Source organism: Rhamphochromis sp. 'chilingali' (assembly GCF_963969265.1).
Source record: "Rhamphochromis sp. 'chilingali' genome assembly, chromosome: 16".
Lineage (NCBI taxonomy): Eukaryota > Metazoa > Chordata > Actinopteri > Cichliformes > Cichlidae > Rhamphochromis > Rhamphochromis sp. 'chilingali'.
Genome location: NC_137943.1, coordinates 33,029,336 through 33,046,655, shown reverse-complemented (window position 1 = coordinate 33,046,655; position 17,320 = coordinate 33,029,336). Strand labels below are relative to the sequence as shown.

General features: G+C 41.8%; 1 protein-coding gene across 1 annotated transcript in view; it reads right to left on the bottom strand.

Moving 5' to 3' along the window:
• Window positions 1-941: 941 nt before the first annotated feature.
• basp1 (brain abundant, membrane attached signal protein 1) overlaps window positions 942-17,320 on the bottom strand; it is a 47,854-nt gene continuing 31,475 nt past the window's right edge. Inside the window, exon 2 of the mRNA XM_080861801.1 lies at window positions 942-3,050. Within this exon, the coding sequence (XP_080717927.1) occupies window positions 2,387-3,034 (648 nt within the window). The 5' untranslated portion in view covers window positions 3,035-3,050 and the 3' untranslated portion in view covers window positions 942-2,386. The remainder of the gene's footprint in view (window positions 3,051-17,320) is intronic.

Sequence of the window (17,320 nt, the reverse complement as noted above, 5' to 3'; positions counted from 1 at the left end):
AACACGACTGAAAAACCAAGAATGGAGTCAATACCACAACTGCTGCTTTCTAAGCATCCATCTCTGTGCAAGATTACTCCCACTAAAAACCCTTAAAGGTCTCCATACATGCAATTTGAGCCACACTGTGCAATGTGGTTCTAATACACTTGGGTAAGACGTCATATTTGATGCATACTGTTGTTGGCATACCCACTGGATCACGTGCCATTTATGTCTCTTCTACTTTCTTCTATGCTACATCGTCCTCCCCTCGTCCATCGCAACTCAACCTAAGTCTCTCCTTTGCTGGAATCCTAAAGTTTTGCTGTGGAATTTTAGTCCCAAGCTATTTTTGTTTGCAGGACTCCACTGCCATGACCAAAGATATCATGATCCTTTCAAAGTCTCACACTGTTTACGGTTTTACACCAAAGTGTTTTGGCTTTTAAAAAAAGTTCCTCAAGCGGTGGAAGCTGGGTGTTTTCAAAAGTGTGCTTGGTGTTTACAGTAAAAATAAATTTGGGTGGAGACATCTATCAATATTGCTAGTTTTTAATGTATCAAAGGTGTACTTTAGTACTTTTCCTTCCACCACTGCACAGATGTACATACATGTAACCTATATTTCCAAACAGTAAAGGAAAATGCACGAATGGCGATAATGACTAAATCAGAGGCTCCCTTCCATGTGCAAGGCCTTTCCTTCCAGCCTTAGAAACATGGACCATATTACACTGAATTGGTTGCTGATGGCTCTGATCGTTTGCTGAAATCCTGCCTCCTGCCTGTTCTTCAGTGGTATCAGACTGTTAGTGGTGGAAAGCTACACTGATTCAAAACCCAGTAAATCAGACCTGGGTCAAACAGCATTGTGAGCGCTCTCGCTTAAGGCCTTTTCACTGCTTTGATACCAAAAGGGTGAGGTTTGCTCAACAGGGCAGACTGCTTTAGTGCTGTAAGGTTTGCTCTGGTAGGGCCATTAAACTTGAATATGAAACGGCTCTACTAGTTGGATAGTGTCTTTTTTAACTGTTGAAATTTCCGTGTCAGGAGATTGTATGTGAGCATGTAACAATTTTATTTCAAAGTAAAAGAATCCACTGTTGACTTTTTCAGAAACATATTGTGCTGCTAATACTTGAATCGAAAGTGTGTCTTGCAGTCAGTTTTACACCCTTTTACTTTCGCTAAGGAAATGATTTGTCTTCCAGACAATCACAGGATGTTTGAGTGCCAGTCTTGTCTATTTAGGTTACAAAGGCACAACTGAGCATTCACTAACTGAGCTCTACCCATGAAGGAGCAAACATCACCTTCTTGGTATTTTAAGCAAGTTCAAACAACCTCTAAGATGTGACCATACTGTCTACTTCACCCAGGTCAGCAAAAGATATGTCTTTTCAAACAAACAAAAAAAACGTATACGATAATTTTTACTCTAATTTGTCTTCAGATTTTGCTCGAGGACGAGAGGCTTGCATTGAACTTTCTAAGAACATTTTAGAGATCTTTTCAGCGAGGCTTTGCAGATTATCTAAGCAATACAAATGTTAAAAAACCCACTTAGTTTACTAACAATATAGCTAAGGGTTTCAGTACAAAATGTAGAAGTTTATCTGAAAAATCCTACAACTGTTTAATGTCTAATGTTGTTTTTTTCTCTGCAAAGCCCACCTTTACCAACCTTGTGAAATGCCTTAGAAAGCCTGAAAATTCCCAGTCCTCACAATGAATCTCCAAGTAAAAGCTCTTCAAAGAAAGTGGGATCTTTTTAGAGAGAAAAATAGGAAGCAACACAACCCGACAATACCACACACAATCACGCACGACCACAACCACGACTCCACAGCACTGAAAAGCTGGAGGTACCAGGCCAGAGCCAAAATCACAATATTCTGACGAGGAGGATGAGAGGAAGAGGGAGAGCCGAAGAGGGGACAGATTCGACTTGAGTCCAGCTGGTAAGGTGTTTTCTTAACCGCTCCCCTTCCCTCCATCAGAACCCCAAAATTTAGACGTCCACAGATCGAATGCAGGAGCCTTCTGTGGGCTGACGTGGGAATCAGGCCAAACTTTGTGGGACTGTATGAGCGAGAGGAATGGCGGATAAATGGCGAGGCGTATGGCCGACATACACTCGTATCAAAGTTCAAATACTACGGCAGAAAAAAAATAGAATAAAACATAACAATAATAATAGCAATAATCATCTGCAGCGGTGGGAAACTTCTCCAGGTGGTTGCTTCAGTCCTCCTCGATCAACAAATCTTCATCATTACAATTATTATTATTATTGTTATTATCATAATATGGGTGGACTAGTAAATTTCTTTCTTTCTTTTTTAATCTTCATCGTTGTTGAGTTAGGTAATTTATTTCTTCATTTCCGAAAAGTGGCTGTCCATTAATCTTGAACTGCTACGGTTTGATCCTTGCTTGGTGCCTCTGTGGCGTTTGCCTCCTTGGGAGGTTCGGCGGCTGGTGTTGAACTAGGAGCAGGGGTGGCCTCCTTTGCTGGGGCGGGAGCTGCCGCTGCCTCTGTAGGCTTGGGGTCGGGGGAGGCAGCGGGGGCCGCTTCGGCTTTGGCTGCTGGTGCCGCAGGGGCCTCAGTCTTTTTGGCGTCGGCCTCATCTTTGCTCTCGGCTGCAGGGGTGGGTGCCGCGGCCTTAGCCTCGGCTTCCTTCGCGGCCGGGGCCGATTCTTTGGCCGGGGCAGGGGCGGCTGGTTTCTCCTCGGCCTTGGCGGGCTCTGCGCTCTTGGGCGCCTCCGTTTTGGGCTCAGCGTTGGCGGCAGGTTTCTCTGCCTCCTTTGCGGCAGGAGCTGCGTTCTTTTCCTCCTCTTTGGGTGCCGCGGCATCAGCTGCTGGCGCCTCCTTGGCTGCCGTGTCATTAGCTATCTCCTTAGCATCACCGGCAGCTGGAGCCCCGTCCTTGTTGTCTTTCGGTGCTTCGCTCTCCTCTGCTGAGGCCCCCTCTGCTTTGGCATCCTTGTCTTTAGCCTTGTCATCGTTTACACTGTACCCCTTCTTCTTTTTGCTGAGCTTGCCTCCCATTTTGTATCACTGGCCTCTGAAAGAGAAGGAAAAAATAAGACTTTTAGTAAAAGTAGATATTATATCACAGAGAATGCATTCAGGTGAAAATGCATTAAAGCTATAGCAAAATGTATTAACAGCATGTCAAACAACCGCTATGGCATTCTGTCTGAGACGTATGTGTGTTGTGTTGGAGAGATATCGCCTTAAGTTAAAACTAGGCTGGGTTGCACTTTCATGTAATACCATGTTAAAGCACTAGGAGGTGCAACAAGTCACATTTCCCAGAAATCCAAAATCATCCGCACCAAGTTTTATTCAGGCTAGTCTTAGCTCAATGTTTGTGCACTAACAGAAACCACAGAACTGCAAATGGAAGAAGCATGGATCTGGATCATATTAGTGAGAGGTGTGAATGGGCGGGAACCCTAACCCTGTAGTGTTGGAAGGCATATAATCAAAGACCTGGAAGGGAAATATGAGGTGTGTAGATGCATTGATTGACCAGCCAAAGACCGGAAGTTAGATCAGATTCACATTTACTTTTTAATTAGAGTTTTTATTTTTAGCATTGAAATTTCAAATATTTAAATTTTCTGAAACTATATTTGTTTGGCATGTGGCTAAAATGCAATCTAACCTGAGTCCCAAGAGATTTGCCAGAATCGGGTGGACATTGAGAGGTTATGAGCTAATCTTCATAAGCTATTGGCCACTGAAAGGTTGTTGTTTTGTTGCACCATCAGTCTTCACTTCTTATTTGAGACAAAAAGTGCAAAATCTGGACCGTGTAATGTGTATGCAGAAGCCACGCATTTCTGGAAAACCAGCTCTCAAATTACATTTTTAATGCATTCTTTCAGCATGACCCACATGCCCCCCAGAGAGAAGCACAGCATGATATTTTCATTTTCCACATATTACAACAGAGAAAAAACTAGATGAAGTAATAGTCATCGGAATAATTGATGTTCACTGTAAGAAAAATGCAGAAGCCTTTAAACTACAAGTCCAAAAAAGAGACCTCGCTCATGTATTCCATCATCCTGGACAACACAGAATAGGCACATCTAGTTTTTCAGCTTTCAGATCAGGAACATCTAATTATAAGTGTACAAAAGAGCTTTCAAAGCTCAGATGCCAGCAGTAAGAGGAAATTCAAATAAGTTACTGAGACAACACTCAAATCAAACCGTCTCTTAAGTTCCTCAAATGGCTGCCGAACATGGCTAATTAAATTCTTATCTTGGTTGATGGGAAAGACTATTTTTGCAGAGAAGTAGACATAAAAAAGATCTGTGTTTGACTGGGTAAAATAATAGTTGCTGTTTTAGTGTGCAGAATGAGATTTCTGGGGTTAAATCTTCTCAGTGCAGAGATTAGTATCCTATGGGTAGTGATAAAGCGAGAGAACCGATACCAAGTATGAGTTTCTGTAATTCTGATTAACACGAATTAGCCATACAAGTTCTGCAGTTTGTCTCCCACCTGACTGAAATGTTTTCAGTCTTTAGAATGACCAATTAGTTCATTAGCCTCATATCACCAGTAGGCACACTCCTCAACCTTCTAGCCGCCTGAGTAAGATGTTATCATCCTAGTGGCTCCATGTTGTAGTGATTAATGCATGCACCTTACTCATGGCAGACAGATCCCTGGTTTAAGACCAGGGAGAGACACAAACCCAGCCTCAGGGGGTCACGAGACAGTATGCTCCTGGTGCTGATCCCAAGACCGGAGTAATGGAAAGGTTGTGTTGGGAAGGGCAGCCAGTGACAAATCAGACAAGTTAATCTGTCCCCTGTGCTGACTTCGGAAATAAGTGATCAGCTAAAAGTTAACTCTTTGTAGGATAAAATAGTTTTGAAACATCCTCAATACCTGGAGAAGAAGCTGTCATCTTTTCTTAAACCCAACCAACCCAACCAACCCAAAACCCGATGCAAGATACTGGATGTCAAACCTAATGCAACACAAGCTAAATCCAACAGATGAGCCTTGAGAAAACTATGAACACTGCCTCATATTACAGCTCCTGCATATGAATCAAATGATCACAGCCTCAAAAGAAGGTCACCAACTACTGGTGCAGCACTTTTTTGCCCGATAACAATTCATAATGCGAATACAATATTGGTTGATAATGTATGAAATGGGTTATCTGTCCTTGATCATGTATCTCATGAAAATTAATGATAATAGAATAATAAATAGCACCTGGTAGAGAATTTCTTTCCTTATTTTCTGTCATATATCTCATCCCAACAGTGGATTAATTTGAAAACATGGTCAAAACTTCAATGTAATCCTTTTTAATAAAGCCTGACCCCCTGCCACCTTTAAGATGAATCTTTGGGGCAACAAAACTGGCTGATGAACGTTTTCATACCCAGCATTTCTACATTCAAGTTATTCATGAATAAATGAAAATCTCAAATTGTACTGCAGGAAATTCTATCATCAGGATGGAATATTTCCTTGAAATACTCAACCAGGATGTGAAGCACACAGGGAATCTATAAAAAAGGCTGGTTTGGAGCGCTGTAAATCACCAGTCACTAAGCAGGCAGAGAAATGTGTGTGTGCAGGCTCAGTACACACCCCCACCCCCATAGACACACACACCTGCAGATTCCTGGCTCAGTCTTTCAGTTGAAGATTTTTTTCACGAGTGTCACCATCTGCCTGCTTCATAGGGGAGAGGACTTCAATGCCACAATGAATCAAGCTTATTAGGAGCAAAGGATCAAAGATGGAAGCGTGTCGGATAAGATCCCTCTACGCCGATGATTAAAATAGAGAAAAAGAAAGTCGTAATTTTATTAAGCTATTCTTCTTAAAGCAGTTTGAATTCATCAGTGTATGTGAAATATGCAATTCAGCTGCCTTACCAACAAGGTAACGGATAAAGATCACCATCTTAGAAACTTAAATCAAGAGGCTATGTTACGTTACGTGTGCAGACGTTTGCGTTGCCTTTTGAGTTTTACCTCCAGCAGAATGTTTTTGAATTGGCTGAGCAATAAAAAAAAACCCAAATAATTATTTTCTTTTTAAATGATAAAAAAAACTGCCCTCTGTTACTGAATGTCTCAAATGGGGCCATGTTGACGGACCGACTTCACAAGACCTTTTTATTATTCCTCAGTTATGTGGTTAACGCCAAGGCGTCCTCTTTGTGCTGCCACTTGTAAAAGTGTGAAATCTGTCAAAACGGCTCTGAACGCAGACGTGACCTTTTCCTCCCAAACAAACCCGACCACTGAGAGACTCTGCCGGCTACTCACAAATTTGCCCTGCGAACGGGCCGAGCTGACGGTGAATCCACTCAAAATGCTAATCGCCTTGTCGCCACTGACTAAATTACTCCACTATTCACGCAATGTTCCTGCGGGCGTCCAACAGTTGGCATCTGCCAGGGCCAACGTTCCTGCCGCAGCTTTATACGACCCACAATGCAAGTCTCTCTGCCGCATCACATCATTTGACTCCCGGCTTGTGCTGCCAGTACAATGACTCATGATCATCAGGCAAACAATGGCTATTCACACGAAAGGCACGCTTTCTCACTGCTGGGCGTGTGGTTTTAGTATTTGAAGAGCTGGGGCAGGGCTGAGACAACCAGGAGAAAAGGCCCCCAGCTGACAAAAGACTTAATTTAACCTGCACACTGCAGTCACAGAAGCACAAAAGCAAGTGTGAATGGTCCGTTATGACCTTCCAACATGGCTTTGTGTGGACAATAACATCAGTGCTTAGGAAAGGTGGCCACTTCTATCTTAGTGGCTTGAATGGAAGTAAAAAATGAGCAACTAGAAGGCAGAGAGCAAAGGTCCAAAAAACACTGGACAAACTTCCAAGCCACACATAAAAAGAGAATCCTTTGTTATTTTTATCAGTTCATCTTTACGCCGATTCCTTGACCTTTTATTTCACACTCTGCAAGGATTTGGAATCAAGTATCTCAATCCACTTAGACACACTTTCATTGTTACGGTTGTAAGAAGCTAATCTTCTAACTGTGGAAATCCCTGATCTCATCACTGTGAAATCGCTTCTTGTGCTCTGACCAGGGTTGATCTGCATTTCCAAATTTCATAACTGTGTTTCGAGATGAGAGAGACTTCACTGGCTTAACTGAAAATGTGTTTAATAGGTGAAACTTTAACCTTTGCGACAGACTAAAAACGCGACAGAGAAGTGAAGGGTACTCACTACATCTGGGGACTCCTACAGTCGCTCAACAAATTGCCATCATTGGATTCTTTTATCTTTGCCCAACAGGAGTCATCCCAGGACTCTGAATAATCTGATGATCCTTCATGACCAAGAGTGGGGAGTTAAAAACTCATTTTTAACAGGAAGAAGCCTCATGCAGGGGACGGCCATATGCCGCAGATGGTTGGGTGAGGGGAAAGGGAAGAGTGTAATTTTACTCTTAAGTTACTGGAATTGTTCAGTCTTCGCCACTGTACATTTGTTTCCAGAAGATGCTGACAAACAGCAAAAAAAGGCTTTCAAGCTCAGCTAAAGTCAAATTAAAGACGCTATTGAAATCCCATAAAAGACCCGCAGTCAGCATGTTTAAAAAGCAGCCCGTAGAGACCTCAGCAAACGTCGATGCATCTTTCTAAGGTCCATTTATTCTTCCTGAGACTGCACACACCCAAGATTAACACACCTGCGCGTTTCTTCTTCTACTATTCCCCACTGTGTTCAGCAGTTGCCTCCTTTAGCCACAGACTTTCCAATCCCTCAGCCTCTCGAGCTGCTGAGTTAACAATACCCACGATTGATTACAGCAGCGGCGCACGGCGAAAAAGCATTTAAAGATTATTAAGTGACGATCATGTCCGTGTCTGGCGAGTCAAAAAGGCGGCAGAGAGGTTTAGGATGAGCAGAAGTCCCTGAAGGAGCAGATGGCTGAGCTTCTCCAGCTCTCACCATCTCTGGCGAGTCATCTGTCACACCCACACATCGACACCACTGCTCAGCTCTGCTCCACTTTTCTCCACATCTTTGCTCCTTTATGCTTCAGCTACAGTCTCCACATAATGCCACCTGGATCAGACATGTATAAAATGTGGCAGTTCTAAAGAGATACTGTATTCCTCTCTACTAAATATCTGAAGTCCCTCTTTTGTCCCTCCGGTCCAGCAGATGGCGGTCTCCAGGAGGTCCCAGGGTCTCCGTGAATCCGCGCCCTGAGAGCAGCAGTGAACCTGCCGGCCTGGCAGGTTCTGCGTTCCTGCCATCCAAGATGACACGTTAAAGGTTAAAGCTGTCACTGTCCGACGCCCTGTCCTGCTCGGACGCTCACTCTGCTGGGAAATCAGCTTGACAGCAGAAAACAGGAAGAACTGCAGGAGCACTAATGGCAGTTTGGTGTTTTTAACCTTTATTAAAGTGAAGAAAATGAACTTTTTTGTGCAGGATGAAGGACAAAAATGGCTAAGGTACAAAAAAAGTACAGTAGTCCCCATTAAATAGATTCCACTAATTCCCCTCATGTTATGAACTTGTTTCCTTGTATTCCTTCTATTTTTTATCCCTTACATTTCATTAAAAGTTCAAAGAATTCTGACAATTTCTGTTTTACATTAGTCAATTTTTGCTTTGTGATTCATTAAATGTCTTATTTATTAATTTGTTTATTATTTAATTTTTCTCCTCTGCAGTTTATTTGTAGTTCTGGCCCTCTACAGAATATTTTATTCAGTTTTCTTTTAAATTGTATGTACACTGAAGCTAATCAGATGATGCAAAAAAAAAAAATCCTATAAATTAGATACCGTATGTGACACAAAAGGGAAAAAAAACTGACTCTAAGGAGAAAAATGCATTGTAGTGATTGCATCACTTGCTGTTTTTCCAGTGAAACTGACATTGAGGACACAGTTCTGGTTTCACAGGACACACTGACAGAGATAGCATCCTCTCCCTGAGGACAATAACAGCAGCTTCTCGTCCTATGTCACACTGACCTCCATTTTAAAACAGTTCTGCGCCATCAGACTGAACAGATCTACGAGTATGCAACAAGCTGCTGCAGCTATCTAATTCAGCCGGACTGCTGTGGATTTAGACTCTGTTGCTGCTCGTTCAGTCAGACTTTTATTCCCGCCCATGCTACTTTTTTTGTGCCGACAGAAACCTTCTGTAGGGGGTCAAGGGTCGTAATTTTTACTATAATTTGTCACTGGTCCAACAAATGCCCAACAACAGTTTGAGAAATGGGTGGTTTAGGTGAAGTATCGGCCATGTGTGTTCATGAATAAATTTTACACGAATGTAACACTATAATTCACAACACAGGCCTGAGCACTGCCTCCCGCTGCCATCCAGCTTGCTGATTTAAAATGACTGATTCACCAATCTGCAGCAGGAGAGTGCAGGAGGCTGAGCGGACAGGCAGAAAAACTGGAGCAGAAAATTTGGCCCAATCACACACACAGACACAAATAAATGAAAAAAAAGCTCTCTGCGCTGAGATGGAAGAAAGAGAAGGGAGCGGAGGATGCTGGGAGTGCACAGTCAGAGGAGCCTGAGTCGAGGTATTCAAGTGGCTGACAGATGGGAGTCCATGACGAGGGTTTTAAGAGACAAAATTTTCACATTGCACCGATACGATTTTCCCACAGCACTGGGCTATTTTAAAAGCTCAGTACCCCAGATCTTGACGAGCACTTCCACATTCGAGTTAAAGATGTTGCAAAAGTATGTTCTCCCTTCACTCCCACCACACGCTCTGCTCTTTTATTTCAGCCTGAATGGACTGAATTTGCACAACGTGTGTCAAAGCTACAGCAGGACCAGCGGCTACGGCTATTTTTGTCCAACAGTAAACACTTTTCATTTTACTGTAGCTTCCAGCTGTGTGGTTATTTTCATGTGTCTGAGGCAAAATTAAAAAATAATGTTCAAAGGTGCTACATATAGAGAATATATATGAAATATAAGATGTGTTTATTCTAAGTTCTACGAAACTAGTCAAGTTAGCTTCGGTACTCTGCTTAATGAAATATTTTTCTATATGAAGACATTAAACAATTAATTGTTTAATAGAACAGATAGAAGGACAACAGCACTCATACAAGGTACATGTTGGACTCTCCAACAACACCGTAAAGTGCATGACAGTAAAAAGTGCAATTTGATAGTCCTTTACAAAAGTGACCATGCACACTCATTTATGAGGAAAGCAGTGCTTGAATGTCTGATGAGCAAGTATTTTAAAACTGCATTCTTTCTAATGGCCAACAGAGGGTACGACTTGTGGTTGTATAAGTCTATACAGTCTCCTTTGTTCTGTGACCTCAGTAAATACTTTCCTAATGGATTTATGGGCTCAACCTGTACTATATAGCCAACATAAAGTTCACGTTGTAAACTACAGTCCTGATTGTATTACAATAAAACAGTTCTAAGGATTTCAAACACCTTGATCACACTCTGAAAAACTTAGGACCAATTAGTGACATCTTTGTTTAAACAATCTATGAAAAGAACTACAGATACAGTAAAATAGTCAAAGAAAAGTACAAGTCATAACCAAGGTCATCCTAGCACACTAAGACTAAAGTAATACAAGGTCTACTGAAGTTTTTGGTTAAATGAAAGTCAAAGTTAAACTAGAGTTGAGATAAAACTAACTAATAGAAACAATTTTGCTTTAATTTCTTTAAAAAAAACTTGTGTAAGAACTTTCAAGCATATATACACCTGTATGCTGATGATACTGTCATTAATACTCATGCTCACTTCGTACATGCCTTGGACATGAGATACACTGTAGCAGGTGACTTTGGGTGAAAGTCTTTATTCTGTAATAAATGTATTTAAGACAGACATGTATCTTATGTCTTATGAAATTGTCATTCATGCATTTGTTTCATCTCGTCTGGACTATTGTAATTCTTTGTTTATTTGTTTATGTAAAGCCTCTTTGGAGCGTCTGCAAGTTGTTCAGAACGCTGCTGCAAAGCTTCTGACCAAGTCCTCCAAGTTTTCCCACGTCACACCCCTGCTGATTCAGCTACACTGGCTCCCCGTTAAATTCAGGATCCAGTTTAAGGTTTTGACCTTGACTTTCAGGGCCCTGCATGGACAAGCACCAACGTATATAAGTGAACTTTTGCATCCATACATTCCCAGCAGGTCCCTGAGGTCATGTGACCAGGGCTTGCTTGCTGTCCAGCACACGAGGCTGAAAACAAAAGGCGACAAAGCTTTTGTAACTGTGGCCCCCAGATTGTGGAACTCTCTCCCTTTGAGCCTGAGATCTGTGGACTCAGTGGTCGCTTTTAAAAAACAGCTAAAAACCCATCTTTTTAAACTTGCTTTTAGTTGATTTTTATTTTTAGGTTTTAGCTTCTGTGAAGCACTTTGTGATTTTTATCTTGAAAGGTGCTATATAAATAAAGTTTTTTACTTACTTATAATTCCAAATTAAAACGATAACTGCAAAACCCAATTAAAGTTTACTAAAAGAGGAATTACTGCTTATTCTAACTTCTGTAATTGAGCCACTGTTTATTTTGTCAGCAGAGAGTGGATCATTTTGGGTTTTAAACTGAGGCAGGATCCGATCTAAACAAAGTCGTCACTTTGTTCTGGAGAGCAGTTTAATTACCCAGAGTACACACAAACTGCCCACTGCTTATTCTGGCCTCAGGCTGAAGACACGCACACAAACATGTGCATTGAAACAAATGATAAACACACATGCGCAGGCATGAATAAACACACACTCACATTCAGTCCTGTTTAGACAATCAATCCTCAAATTGACAGAGCTTGAGAAAACTCCTGGGCTGGAAATGGTTATTGATCAGTGCAGCGGGACCACAGAGGGCCGCTGTGTGTTCAGCTGCTGCTTATGAGTCAGAGGACGCACTCAGCAGAGATTAAAGCCAGCGAGACGCTTTGAGACGCTTCTTACCGAGACGTTTAATACTGAATACAAAATCCATCCCGACGCTTTGTTGGCTGCGGAGGAAAGCAACGGCAGACAAAACAAAACAGAACTGAAAGCGATTATGTCCATCTCTGTGGATTAAGTGGCATTTTGCTCTGCTAAATCCTCTCCTCCTCAGATGTTCACATGACCTCCATGTCTGCAAAAGCTGGCGCAAGTTTGTGTGGAAGGGAAGCGACTCGTCACAAATTCTCTGCTTGTCACGTTCCTGCACATTTCAAACATTTGGATTCGAATGATGACCTTGGAAACAGTCAGATGTTATTTTTCATGAATCTACGAATGAAAATTATTCTTTTCAAAATGCATGACTGAATGTGTTCACAACACTGTGCTGAGTCTCAGAGATCTTTGTATTGAACTGGAAAGATTTGAGAACCTTGATGATCCGACAATCCCCTATGAGGAAGCACCTAGCAGCAGTGGGGAGGAAGACTCCCTTTTAGTAGGAAGAGATCTCTGGCAAAACAAACCTCAGAGAGCCATGGGAGAGAGGCTGGAAGGGGTGTCAGACCTATAAAAAACCCGGCTAACTGTTTTGTAATTTGTTTTACAAAAGTGATCCTGTCTTAACTGGTGCATCGATTACAGTATCAACCATACGAGCTGTATTTTTGGTCATTCCCTTGTGATTTACTCCTCTGTAGAAATAAAAAGGGAGCCCGGGAGAGATAAAAGAAAAACTGCAGCTTCATTTGCTGCTGATGGAAAGAAATATCAGAAGCAGCAAATAAAATAAAGCCTGCAGGCTTGTCTTATGAGCACAATTATTTCCCTGTTTCTGTTTTTGATTTCTCTTCTCATTTCATTCTAAGAAACTATAATACAGACTTGTCCTTTCTGCATGCACCGACCTGTAATAATTTTGTCATTCCATCCTGATTTACTGTGCAACGTGGCAAAGCCCCTGGCCTTGTTTCTCCTGTGAAACATTGAAAAGATTTTACTGCTGTGTGACACATCCAGGTCAGCCTCTCAGGCTCTGTTAAGCGATGAAACAGGTGCTCACAAAGTTTCAGCGGCTCCAGCAAATTACCCACAGCTCTCTGCAATACATACATTTACCAAGACAGCTGATGTAACCACAATTTCTGTTTAGTCACTTCCTGTTTTATTTTGGAACCCAAGTGCTTGATTGCATTTGACCTTTTAATTCTTCTGCTGTTTTTCAAAGTTTGCCGTTCCATTTCATTCACCAACTGTCAGCGGTGACCCAATCAACCTCCCCCCCAGATATACTCTCCCCATTTCCCCTTGTCACTTACCAGATTGTCTGGTGTCCCTCAGAGTCAAGCTTTCAATTAACTGCCAAGTTTGCAGCCTTTTCTCCCCTCTGTTTGGAAAGTGTTACTTTCCATGAGTTTCTAGTCAACGCTCCCTGAGAACGACCTTTTGTCTTTTTCTGGACTTCGCTCTTTCCCCAACGCTTGTCTGTACATTGACTGATAACCTGTAGGCCATTTGATTAAAGGTTTGGTTTGAATGAAAGGCTTTAGTGGCATTTAACCAAAAGCTCATGAATAATTCTGGCATTTTTTTGTTAGCCTCATACCTTTCTGATTTTTTGAATTGGTACACTCCTGCAAGATCACTGAGGTCTGTGGATCAAATGCTCCGAGCTGTCCCGAGGCCCAGATTAAAGCACAGAGGAGACCAGGCCTTTGCTGTGACTGCTCCTAAACTGGAGAACAAACTGCCCCTTCCCATCAGGACCCCCCCAATATTAAATATTTCACATCTTTAATTCTCACAGCTTTTCTTTGTTTTTGGCTAAATTACAAACTGGTCAGGAGAGTTGATTCAAATGAAATCTTGACATAAGTACCTTAAAAAAAATGTCATTTATTGTTTTTCTAACAAATTCCAGTTCAGTAAATCTATGTTCTTGGATGTGCTTTACAAAGACATCATGCTGCGTTGCAGATAAAAGAATGATTCCCACTCTTGTCCTCAAAGAGAGGAATGCAGCTAATTAATTTAACTGTGTTACTCTCTGTTAGCAGATACTTGAAGCCACGGTGTTGGAACTGGCATAGGTTATGTCAGTGCGTCCCATAATGTGGAAACTCCATCTTTTCTAGCAGTGAGTGAGGCACAGCTTGTTGTTTGTGTCTCATCATCATCTGATTTCCCTTCGTACCCGCTTTGACCTGACTTTGATCATTTGTAAAGTTGTTGCTTTTACACTTTTCACCTCTGTCAGACGCACTGCTCTCAGAAATGATTTGTGTTGCAGTACTGCCACAGGGGGCGGCCAAAATGACTCAGACACAGCTGTTGATTATAGAGTAGAAAAACAAGTCATATCGCTGCAAGAGTATGACAGGAATATTTTACAAAAATCTGTCAAGCTATCAAAAACACCAGTAGCCCCAAAAGTCTACTGGTGTGAATGACAACAAATGTTCTGTTTTTTTTGTTTATTATTATTATTGTACTTTATTGAGCCCCGTGGGGAAATTGCTCTCTGCATTTAACCCATTCACTCAGTGAAGCAGTGGGCAGCCATTTATAATGTGCAGAAAGATAAAACTACTTAAGGTGACAAAGCAGAAATGTACTTTCATAGCCTCTAGTCTGAAGATGTTATGAGGTTATTGAGTGCATAACGGCACATGAACACAGCACTGCACCTGGTTACTGAGGCTACTTGTAAAAAGAGTCAGTTCCACCAACCCTGCGGTGAGTATGACTGATTGGATTTGTCAGACGCCTTCGCTGCCTTGGCCACTTGCTCTGTTTTCACAGACAGATAAGAGACTTGAGGAGATCCAAGGACGAAAGACAGCGGCTCGTCACTGAACCCCAAGGCGTGTTTGATATTTACATGATCTCAAATCCACCACCTCAGCAGCCAGACACAGACAGTTATGTCTGACCGGTCTGCCTCAGAGGAGCTCTGCCTGAGTCATTCTCAGCCACACTCAGGACTTCAGTGATTTCTGTATGAATACAAATGACTGTCTTTCCTATTTGGAATTCATTCTGGAGAAATTCATTCATGTGATGGCATTCAAACCAAATGCTGACAATACTAAAGAGCCTCAGGTGGATCAGCCTGTGAGCTGTGATGTCCACAGGGACGTGCTTCAGTCTGCAGCCCGGTGAGGAACTGAGTGAAAAGCATGAACCGACTGCCCCCCGCATGGTCTCTGGGACACAACATGAATTAAGTCTAACTGTCACAACTTGTTGTTGACAAGCTATACTGTTAACATAAAGAGAAAGCACGGAGAATCCTTCATCTGACCAAGCTTACATGAGTCCAATCATTACTCCAGTTTCACCAGTTTCTGCAAGGCCTTCTCATCCCTGGACATCAAATACCGATGTTTTGTCAGACGAGGTCACCTTTTGCTTTTATCTGATCTATCCGAAACATTTAAAATGATATTTCAAATATTTCTGGAGTTAATTTTCTCCACATCAAATGTTTAACTTCAGGAGTTTAACTTCATATGTTGCTTATCCTTACTTTTACAGCTGAAGACTTGGGCCATTTTAAACCTGTTGACGTGTAAGAAAGTCAAATCAAAGCTCCTAAAGACATGATTGTTGAGTACATAAGACCTGAACGAATGACCGGATTGCTCTTGTGAGGTAGCCGCAGCATCACATCGAGGACACGTTCTCATCCCAAGGCGCCAGATGTTGATGGTGTAGAAGAAATACATACCAGAAAGATTTTGGGACGATATTAAACGCCAAAAGATGACAATCGTCGTTTTAATTCCAAAGAACTCTTAATTTGAAGTCTGGAAGTTTCACATTTTATGACCACATCAATGAGTTTGTTGGGTGTTCACCTTCAGTCACTGGTTAGGTTTAGAGATCAAAGAAAGCTTTGATGTGTAAACAAAGAGTTTCAGGCTAAGATATAGATGGATGCCAAAGGAAATGAGGATTACTTAGTGAGTTTAAATGTGACACCAATGGTTTCTTTAGGAGTTAGAAGGGACACAATGGCACAAATGCCAAAGAACACCTTTCCGGTTCCAGCTACTTTAACAAACTGGCACTGTGGGAGGAAAGTCTATAATGACCCTCTGTATGTACTGTTCAGTCAGCTCAGCTGCTATAAAGAACCTTACAGTGTGTGTCAATATAAGTCTTGACACTTTCACAAGAAAAACATGTTTGGGATGAGTTTTTACAGAATGTGCATCGATTTAACTTTCCTGCCTTGTTCAAACATCATAACATGCTAAATGGGACTTCAATGATTTAGCAGCGTGGAGAACTATGGGGGCCTACAGGAACAAAGGTGTCTTCAATACACCCTCAGAAATCCACACACAGCAAGTAGAAATATCTTTGGAGATCCTTGTGGATTGCATGAATACCGCCACTCAAACCACTATTGAACTTGAAGCACTCAACACAATCCCGATAGCTGACAAGTAGGGTGCAGTTTCAAAGGTTGTGTGGAACCATAATCAGTCTGGAAAATGTATGTATAACATTCAACCTTTGGTCTCCAGCTTTTGAGTCCAAGTTAAGAGCTCACATGTGAGACTTTAGCTCCATTAGCTCACAGCTGATCCAGATAGTGTTGACTGCAAGTAGGAGATAGTTAGTATGTGTAACGGGAGGTTTTGGAAAGTTTATCCTGAACATAGCATAAAGAAATCACTCAAGGTTGCAGATTTTCCAATAAAAATTGTCAAAGTCATTTCATACAAAGTCTGGATCTTCTCAAAAGGTTAAATGCACTTGTTCTGCTTTTGCTTGTTCTCTGTCATATACATACTGCTACGATGCTTGATACCCATATTAAAAATGACCGAAGTGTATATAAGAGTCATGCAAAACAACTCTAGCAGAATCCAACAATAAAAATATGGATATAGCAATAAGTATAATGAATCACCTTCAGGTGACAGTTTCAAAATGAACAGCTTTATCTTCAGCTTATTTATAGAAGTCATATATAGCAGATATTCACAGTTACAAAAGTGAAACAAATAATCATCACACTTCGGAATGACTCAGTAGGTTTTGGCTTCAGAATAGTCCGAGCAACACGAGAATCTAATGAATGCACTGCCCCTACTATATCTCAAACAGTGGTGGAGCATACTCCAACTCCACTATCTTTACTGAAGCTGGAAAGGGTAGTCCTTCTCCTGGAGATCAGCTGTGAGCCTGAGGGCTACAATAAGCTATCAGAGGTGGAGAACTTGGTTCACTCCGGCTGCAGAGCGCAGCAAGCTCCTCTGTTCCTAGCTGCTGTCTAAGATGGTGGCGCCGAAGTTCATCCAGTTTATAAGAGGCAGCTCTTTGTGTCACAAATAAATATTTGCAAAGGAGAAATGGCAGACATGTCA